This window comes from Tachypleus tridentatus, unplaced genomic scaffold, assembly GCF_004210375.1.
Source record: "Tachypleus tridentatus isolate NWPU-2018 unplaced genomic scaffold, ASM421037v1 Hic_cluster_1, whole genome shotgun sequence".
NCBI lineage: Eukaryota > Metazoa > Arthropoda > Merostomata > Xiphosura > Limulidae > Tachypleus > Tachypleus tridentatus.
In genome coordinates, this window is record NW_027467777.1 from 25,994,675 (window position 1) to 26,005,191 (window position 10,517).

At 33.1% G+C, this 10,517-nt stretch overlaps 1 protein-coding gene across 1 annotated transcript; it reads right to left on the bottom strand.

Moving 5' to 3' along the window:
• Window positions 1-4,632: 4,632 nt before the first annotated feature.
• On the bottom strand, window positions 4,633-10,303 carry LOC143241968 (sodium-dependent proline transporter-like). The gene is made up of 3 exons (XM_076485305.1): window positions 10,235-10,303; window positions 9,656-9,729; window positions 4,633-5,015 (listed from the first exon to the last, which is right to left on the bottom strand). Exons 1-3 carry the CDS (start codon window positions 10,301-10,303, stop codon window positions 4,865-4,867), a joined length of 294 nt encoding a protein of 97 aa, XP_076341420.1. The 3' UTR covers window positions 4,633-4,864.
• Between the last annotated feature and the right edge of the window lie 214 nt (window positions 10,304-10,517).

Sequence of the window (10,517 nt, forward strand, 5' to 3'; positions counted from 1 at the left end):
TAATGAAAGAAATCTCAAACGAAGATTGCACACATTGTACACGAGCATTGATAAAGGGTCATCGTGTGTGAAAAAAACAAAACTAAAATCTTTTGAACTTAAAATGCGTTTTTCATGACCACAAAAACGTTGGAGGTGTCATTTTTGAGGGGCATCATTACTTTTTCAAGTCAAAGCAAATGAAGGGCCTATTGATATTTGATGAGAGGATCCCATGAGAGAGCCCAAATGGTGCAATCTTTACGAGAGACTTATTGGTCCAGTTTTGATGAAAGGGCCCTTTAACCCTGTCTTGATGAAATTCTACTCTGAGGAATGATAAGTTTCTAAGAAAATATTGAGGACCTATACGATACATGGTATTTTTCCTTTTATACATATGAAAGCTCTTTTCGACAAAACAAGACACATCGAGCGTTAATAGCTTAAACTTCCAGAGACATCCATAAAATATAAAAGTGAGCCCCGTTTTGTTTATTCCCACATTAAAATGATCTTGGGACGCTCCTCTAAATATAGTGGTGTAAAAACTGTTGAATGTGGTATTATAATTACATATTCATAACACATTTCGTTTGTTAATATGTTTTAAATCTGAACCTTGCAATGGAGCATACAGTGGCCAACTACTGACTCATAGCTTATTTAAGCCTACAAGTGTTGTTGATTTAATAAATGCTATATGGTAAGACAATTAAATGACAACGTAGGATAGGGAAAATATCTAAGGAAAGACAAAAGAGAAGGTGAAGGAACGATGTAATGGCAGAAGCAGGAATCAGAGGTACAACTTTTATTGCCTGGTACCACATCTGGAATGTTAGCCAAATTTTGATTGTGATGCTTACAAGTTCTGTTGTAACGATAACCAAATTCTCAATATAGCTACTTTGATTTTAACAGTAATACCTAAATTATAAAAAACTCCCACTATCATTTTCCAACAGTGTCCAAATTCTAGATATAACTGATTTTATTTTCACAGCAATACCTGAATTATAAATACATACACTTTCGTTTTCCAACTATACCTAACTTCTAAGGCACCCTATCTTAATTTTTGACAGCCGGCTCCCAGATACATCTACGAAGTTATTATACATAACACTAACCTTCTTTGTCGACAGCTTCCTCTATTGGTATGCACAGTTCGTGGGCCAGGGTCCCTAGCACGGCGAATACCACAGAACCTGCTAGTATGCTGGTGAAGGTATCCAAGACGCTGATGATAATAGCGTCTCTATAATTTGAAGACAACAAAACTCCGGATAAAACAATAAAGTGTTTTATTTCTTTTGACACTTAATGTTAAGTTTGATTTGTTTTCCAGATCTATACTGTTTTATCAGATTATCCAACTTCTGCTAATATTGAGTAAAATATATCGATTTAGCTGATGTTTACTATTTCTTGTGTGTATGCCTATGCTAAGATGTTTCTATAATAGATGATTTATAACCAAATGTTTATTTAAAACATTTTTATTTCTGAAATTTAAAACTGGTTAATGAATAAAAAGAAACTAAAAGAAATATTATAACCAAATTTGTTATACAAAATAATATTTTTACTGCATATTTCAATTTCTGTTAGTAAAGTCAAGCACAGCTTTATCAACATGATATGATGTGGCAAATAATAAAAATATGTTTAACCTGTTCACGTTGTTTCTGAACTCATTGTAACTGGAATACATGACTAAGGTTCCATAACCAAAACGCTAAAGAGAAGAATGACTGCTCGCACGCCCGGTACCACACCTGGAATGTAGGGCAGATTCTGATATGTTGTGATTTGTAAGTTCTATTTATGTCACGATACTTGTTACTAAACGGTTAAATTTAAAAAAAATAAAAATTAGAATATCAGATTTGATTTTATTATGCCTCAAACACTTTGTTGTAGAGCTAAATATATTTCATTCGATTACAAATGATCTAATAAAACACAAGGTGGGCCCAGCATGAAATTGTGACAAATGTATTAAAAATTTAAAATAACACTAAAGTTTGTAAGTAATTTATTCCAAAACGATTCATCTTGGACTTACAGATATTGCAAGGATAGTAAATGACACCTTCGTCTTAGTAACAGAATGCGTTTTGAATATAGGTTTTAAAATAAAGCTAGTTTTATTATTGTATCAAAGGTCATCATATCAGTAGGTAAAAGTTGGAGACATCATAAGAACAAAGAAAGTATTTAAACTTCTCTCTTAACTGATTTCAAAACCAATCAGTATCAGCAGCAACACAGGTTATTATATAAATTTAAATGTTTATACACTTCTCAAAAATATCGTGCACATTAAATCATTTTGTTTCTTAAAATTGATGTACAGCTATAATAACGAAGTATTCATAAAATTAAGTCTGTTATCAATAAAAGTAAACATTTCTCACCTCACTAATATTAAAGTTTTGAACAGTAAAGTTAATATTTTTCATCTTACTAATATTATAACTTTGAACAATAAAATTAATATTTTTCAACTCATTAATATTAAAGTTTTGAACGGTAAAATTAACATTTATCAGTTCAGTTATATTAAACTTTTGTACGATATGTTACGTATTAAAATTTCAAATAGTCAGAACTGAGTTAAATGGTTAGATTTAAAGTTAAATAAATATCGATATGTAACTAATTTATGATACTTCCCAACAACATTGATACACAGAGTTTTCTCTTTTAATACAAATATATTTTAACATACAAACAACAACACAATTTACAATAATGGTTATTACACATAATGATATATGTACAAAGTTTTACAAACAATACTGAGTCTTCTATCTGGTATGGAACTTTCCTGATATTTCATCAAAGTTCACGATGAAATTAATCTCAAGTTATTGTAGATATAATCCAATTAACAGAGAATTAGCTAGCTCTGTCTTCTTTCTTAGCCGGTCACATGTCGAGTTTTTCCACAGATGAAGTTATGCAATGTTTTGGTACAAATATTAATATCCGATGTGAATCTGCTGAAATGGCTTGTAATTTTTGAAATCTATAAACGTTCCTGGTCAAATATCTGAATTTCCCAAATAATAGCGTTAATCACTGTTATAACTTCCGAGGTTTATAGCATCCCAACTATAGCAAACTAATAATATATACTGTCTTTTGGTGCATCGTGTGAGTTACATTTGCAGAAGTGAGGAGAGTTTCTGAAAATTTCAGCCTGCACAACAATATAGACGATACACTAGTGTTTACGTACACACATGTATTGTTGATTCTTACACTCGAGAATTTTCTCCAACTTTAGTGAGTAGATGTGAGTTTGTCAATACAGATTTAAATGTATATTTCTAAATATAAATTTAATTTAAACAATCATCGATATTAAAGTAGATATAGTATATCCGTCACAAGTGAAATTTACATTTCTCAACATAACTCACCTCGATTTTCAAAAGTTTCTTCCAGTGTGGCGTGAAGAGGTACTTAATGCCATCTGAACACCATCAAAGTTAAGGCCACCACCATCAGAGAAATTAAAACGGTGTAAGGAAGAGATAGCCGGTGAAGTAGTAACCTTATGGCACAAAAATATATAGTAGGTCTTGAAATACGTTAAGTACAACAGAAAGGTTGAGGTTATTGTATATCCTACAAAATGGTCGTTAAGTACAACAGAAAGGTTGAGTTATTGTATATCGTACAAAATGGTCGTTAAGTACAATAGAAGGGTTAGAGGTTGTTGTATATCGTACAAAATGAATTAAGTACAACAGAAGGTTGAGGTTATTGTATATCATACAAAATGGTCGTTAAGTACAACAGAAAGGTTGAGGTTATTGTATATCATACAAAATGGTCATAGAAGTGTGAAAAACAGTTTTGAAATACATAACTTATATGTGAGTTATAGTACAGGAAAATATGTACTTACATTTTGAATTACGTAACCTATATCTCAGGTCATGATACAGAAAAATATATAAGTATGAAGATGATTATGAAATACCTAACGTGCTACATAAATTTTGATTTTAGGCTATGCTATAGAGCAATGGTTCCCAACCTTTTTTTATGCCCCACCCCTAAAAAATTTTAATATGTTCTCGCACCCCTCACAGTAATTATTTATGTAAGAATATTAATGTGGAGGTGGCCAAAACAAAGAAAAAATAAGAAATAAAATCGAACGTAATATTTGAATATATAGGACAGTACCCTAATATATAATAATAATAAACTGAAATGTTATCTCGCATCCCTGGTTTGGGAACCACTGCCATAGAGAATGGTAACATACACAGCACTGTGGTTGTGAAATAAATAATATTGAATAAATGTATTGATTTTATAATATGTATATATAGATGTAGTAAAGGTCAGTGTAACAGAACAGAATGATTGATGCCTACGTTTATGTGTGAGAGTTACATTATGCGTATTTCTGTCAAAATATATATTCCAAAACAAAAGTTGAAGGTTTACGTCAATGGTTCCTAGGCAGATATGGAGAATTATTTAAACAGACCAATATTGATGGCGCCACTGGGATCAATAAAAGAAAATTAAATTGTGATTAAATACATAACATGTAGTATAAAAGCTGGTGTGGGGGTGTCTATTGTATCAATATAAGATAGTCAAGATGTAGACTTTCAGAAGTATACAAGGTTTATTATAGCTGACTATAGTAGTAACATTTGTTTATTACATATCTTACAGTAAATAGGTTAAATTTTAAAGACAGGTTCTGATTAACTTGATACTACTGGTATTGTATATTAATAATGTGTTAACTTTTCTCAATACGATAAAATTCGTTCATTTATGTAATTGACCCTAGACAATAAGTTATAATTATCTCAGTTACAACAATTAACATTTCTCAGTTAGTTTAAACATTGGAATTAACCTTTCCCAATGATTGGACTCCTTTAATGACACAGAAATAGACCATTGTCCATGCTCCTATTAAACATAAGCACATTTTCCAGTTGAGCATGGTGACCTCTTGTAATCCACTGGATAAATGTAGAACATAGTTCCTAAGTAAGAAACATAAACAAAATCCATTTATTAACATTTAATTAAAACACCGAGTCTAATCTACACTTAACAGGCGTTTCAAGGTGTTTCTCTTTATGAATATAAAAAAAGAAAACTTCGACTAAGATTAACATGTCTGACAGCTACAATGAATGTGTGAAAACAAAATGGAACCCTAGGTATCTGCTTGCATACTGCATGAAATCTGCTGTGAAAACAGCATGAAGCCTTTACACCTTGTTCATGTATCAAATCTGCTATGAAACCTGCACACCTTGTGTATCAAATCTGCTTTAGAACCACCTACACACCTTGTTCATGTATCAAATCTGCTATGCGGAAGACCTATACACCGTGTTCATGTATCAAATCTGCTATGAAACCTACACGCCTTGTTCATGTATCCAGATCTGCTTTATGAAACCTATACACCTTGTTCATGTATCAAATCTGCTTTGAAGCCTACCGCACATTGTGTGTATCAAGATCTGCTTTATGAGACCTACGCACTTGTTGGTTCATCAGATCTGCTGTAAGAGCCTACACCCCTTGTTCGTATCCAGATGCTGTAGAGCCACCTTGTTTCGTATATCAGATCTGCTGTGAATACCTGCACCTTGTTCGTGTATCAAGATCAGCTGTCTGCTTTTCGTATGTCAGATCTGCTGTGAGAGCCTATACACCTTGTTCGTAGTAATCAAGATCTCCTGTGTGACCTAACGCGTTGTTCGTGTATCAGATCTGCTATGAGAGAACCTAGACACCTTGTTCGTGGTATCAAGATCTGCTTTGAAACCTATACACCTTGTTCGTATCAAGATCTGCTTTGTGAAACCTATACACGTTGTTCGTGTATCAAATCTGCTGTATGAAACCTATGCACCTTGTTCGTGTATCAAATCCTTTATGAGCCACGCCCTGCCTTCTGCCAGTTCTGCTAAGAAACCTATGCACCATGTTCGTGTATCAGATCTGCTATGAAGACCTATACACCTTGTTCCGTGTATCCAAATCTGCTGTGAAGCCTATACACCTTGTTCGTGTATCAAGATCTGCTGTGAGGCCTATACACCTTGTTCACATGTATCATCAGATCTACTATGACCGCTGCACCTTGTTCATGTATCCAGATCTGCTATGAGAGCCTACACACCTTGTTCGTGTATCCAGATCTGCTATAGAGCACCACATATACAAAACTTGTTTCGTGTATCAATCTGCTGCAAAGCCTATACACACTTGTTCGTGTATCAAGATCTGCTATGAGAGGCACATACACTCAGGTTCATGTATCAGATCTGCTGTGAAGCCTATACACCTTGTTCATGTATCAAATCTGCTGTGAGAACCTGGACACCTTGTTCATGTATCCGATCTGCTGTGAAACCTAGACACCTTGTTCATGTATCAAGTCTAGCTATGAACCTACACCTTGCTTTGTGTCATATAATCTGCTGTAGAGCCCTGCACCTTGTTCACGCACCTTGTTCGTGCTATGGAACCTATACACCTTGTTCATGTATCAAATCTGCTATGAGCCTATACACGTTCGTGTATCAAATCTGCTATGAGCCTATACACCTTGTTCGTGTGTATCAAGTCTGCTATGTGAGCCTATACACCTTGTTCGTGTATCAGATCTGCTATGAAGCCTATACGCACCTTGTTCATGTATCCAATCTGCTATGAGACCTACACACCTTGTTCGTGTATCAAATCTGCTATGGAACCTATGCCCTTGTTCATGGATCAGATCTGCTGTGAGAGCCTTGGTGTATCTAAGTCACTATGAGAGCCTATACACCTTGTTCGTGTATCCAGATCTGCTTATGAAACCGATGCCTTGTTCGTGTATCCAATCTGCTATGAACCTCACACGCAATTTTGTGTATCAGATCTGCTGGAGAGCCTATGCACCTTGTTTCGTAGTATCCGTCTGCTGAAGCCTGTACACCTTGTTCATTGTATCGTCTGCTGCTTATGGAAATACACCTTGTTCATGTATCAGATCTACTATGAAACCTATACACCTTGTTCGTGTATCAAATCTGCTATGAGAACCTAGACACCTTGTTCGTGTATCAGAATCTGCTAACATGGAGCCTATGACACCTTGTTCATGTATCAAATCTGCTGTGAAACCTATACACCTTGTTCGTATCCAGATCTGCTATGAAACCTATACACCTTGTTCGTGGTATCAAGATCTGCTATATGAGCCTACACACACCTTGTTCGTGTATCAAATCTGCTATGGAGCCTATACGCCTTTGTTCATGGCATCAGATCTGCTATGAAACCTACGCACCTTGTTCGTGTATCAGATCTGCTATGAGCCTATGCACCTTGTTCATGTATCAAATCTGCTATGAGCCTATGCACCTTGTTCGTGGCAATCAGATCTGCTGTGAAACCTACACACCTTGTTCGTATCCAGATCTTTGTGAACCCTGCTTGCCTTGTTCAAGTGGTAAATCTCGCTATGAAACCTGTATACTTGTCTTCGTTCGTGATCAAAACAGCTAGCTGAGCCTACACACCTTGTTCATGTAATCAAATCTGCTATGAAACCTATACACCTTGTTCACAGTATTTGCTGTGAATAGACCTTGCCTAGTATGAAATCCTATGAGGCCTATATACCTTGTTCGTGTAATTAAGAGCTGCTAATGAGCCTATACACCTTGTTCATGTATCAGATCTGCTATGAAACCTATACACCTTGTTCGTGTATCCAGGTCTGCTATGAGAACCTATGCACCTTGTTCATGTATCCAGATCTGCTATGAAGCACCTTGTTCGTATTATCAGATCTGCTATGAGCCTATACCTTGATCGTATTAAAGATCTGCTATGAGAGCCTATACACCTTGTTCGTGTATCAAATCTACTATGATAACCTATACGCCTTGTTCATGTATTACTAAGGACCCGCTCATTACTCGAGTACAAACACAATATTATCAGACTGGATACATTATTACTAAAATGACTCTTGCTTGGAAGTACAAACATAATATTATCAGTATGGATACATTATTACTAAAATGACTCTTACTTGAAGTACAAACATAATATTATCAGTATGGATACATTATTACTAAAATGACTCTTACTTGAAGTACAAACATAATATTATCAGTATGGATACATTATTACTAAAATGACTCTCACTTGAAGTACAAACATAATATTATCAGTATGGATACATTATTACTAAAATGACTCTGACTTGAAGTACAAACATAATATTATCAGTATGGATACATTATTACTAAAATGACTCTGACTTGAAGGTACAAACACACTATTATCAGTATGGATACATTATTACTAAAATGACTCTTACTTGAAATACAAACATAATATTATCAGTATGGATACATTATTACTAAAATGACTCTCACTTGAAGTACAAACACAATATTATCAGTATGGATACATTATTACTAAAATGACTCTTACTTGAAGTACAAACACAATATTATCAGTATGGATACATTATTACTAAAATGACTCTCACTTGAAGTACAAACACAATATTATCAGTATGGATACATTATTACTAAAATGACTCTCACTTGAAGTACAAACACAATATTATCAGTATGGATACATTATTACTAAAATGACTCCTCACTTGAAGTACAAACATAATATTATCAGTATGGATACATTATTACTAAAATGACTCTTACTTGAGTACAAACATAATATTATCAGTATGGATACATTATTACTAAAATGACTCTTACTTGAAGTACAAACATAATATTATCATGTATGGATAAAATGACTTATTACTAAAGTATGACTCTTACTTGACTCTTGAGTACAAACAATAATATTATCAGTATGGATACATTATTACTAAAATGACTCTTACTTGAAGTACAAACACAATATTATCAGTATGGATACATTATTACTAAAATGACTCTCACTTGAGTACAAACACAATATTATCAGTATGGATACATTATTACTAAAATGACTCTTACTTGAAGTACAAACACAATATTATCAGTATGGATACATTATTACTAAAATGACTCTCACTTGAAGTACAAACACAATATTATCAGTATGGATACATTATTACTAAAATGACTCTGACTTGAAATACAAACATAATATTATCAGTATGGATACATTATTACTAAAATGACTCTTACTTGAAGTACAAACATAATATTATCAGTATGGATACATTATTACTAAAATGACTCTTACTTGGTACAAACATAATATTATCGGTATGGATACGTTATTACTAAAATGACTCTTACTTGAAGTACAAACACAATATTATCAGTATGGATACGTTATTACTAAAATGACTCTTACTTGAAGTACAAACATAATATTATCAGTATGGATACGTTATTACTAAAATGACTCTTACTTGAAGTACAAACATAATATTATCAGTATGGATAATGTTATTACTAAAATGACTCTTACTTGAAGTACAAACACAATATTATCAGTATGGATACATTATTACTAAAATGACTCTCACTTAGAAGTACAAACACAATATTATCACTATGGATACATTATTACTAAAATGACTCTTACTTGAAGTACAAACATAATATTATAAGTATGGATACATTATTACTAAAACGACTCTTACTTGAAGTACAATTCGGTCAATGAAATTCTCTTCTCCGTATTATTAGAATCACAAGAATTACTTCGATTCATTAACTGGAAGGAAGAAATGAATATGAAGACATGTATGATATGACATGAATATGAAGATATGAATATAAACACACAAATATGAATATGAATACATGAATATGAAGACATGAATATGAAGACATGAATATGAAGATATGAATATGAAAATATAAATATGAAGACATGAATATGAAGATATCAAGATGAAGACATGAATATGAAGAGATGAATATGAAGACATGAATATGAAGATATGAATATGATTATCTTTAAAATCTTATGAAGAAAACGACCATAAAATTTCATAGCTTTATTTTTTTTCTGTCATAAAAAATGCTATACCTCTGTTTGCATAAAGAAATGCTATACCTCTGCTTACATAAAGAAATGTTATACCTTTGCTTACACAAAGAAATGCTATACCTCTGTTTACATAAAGAAATTTTATACCTCTGTTTACATAAAGAAATGCTATACCTCTGTTTACATAAAGAAATGCTATACCTCTGTTTATAATGAAATGTTATACCTCTGTTTCGTTACACACATCTCCTGCCCACGAAGAATCACAAGTCGTCCATGGAAGTTGGCTTGACATGGAGCGAGGTAAAATACTGACACAGCCATTAAATAATTGTAGAATATTGTAAGGTAGCTTGTGGAAATAACCTGAGCATACCCAAGTCCTAGAAGATGAAAACTGTTCAAACAATAACGTCATAGTAAATTAAAGAGGTAATTTAAAACAATGACGTAAGAAAAGTTCGAGTATTGAACAATAACTTACATTACTGTTGTAATATTCATAAATA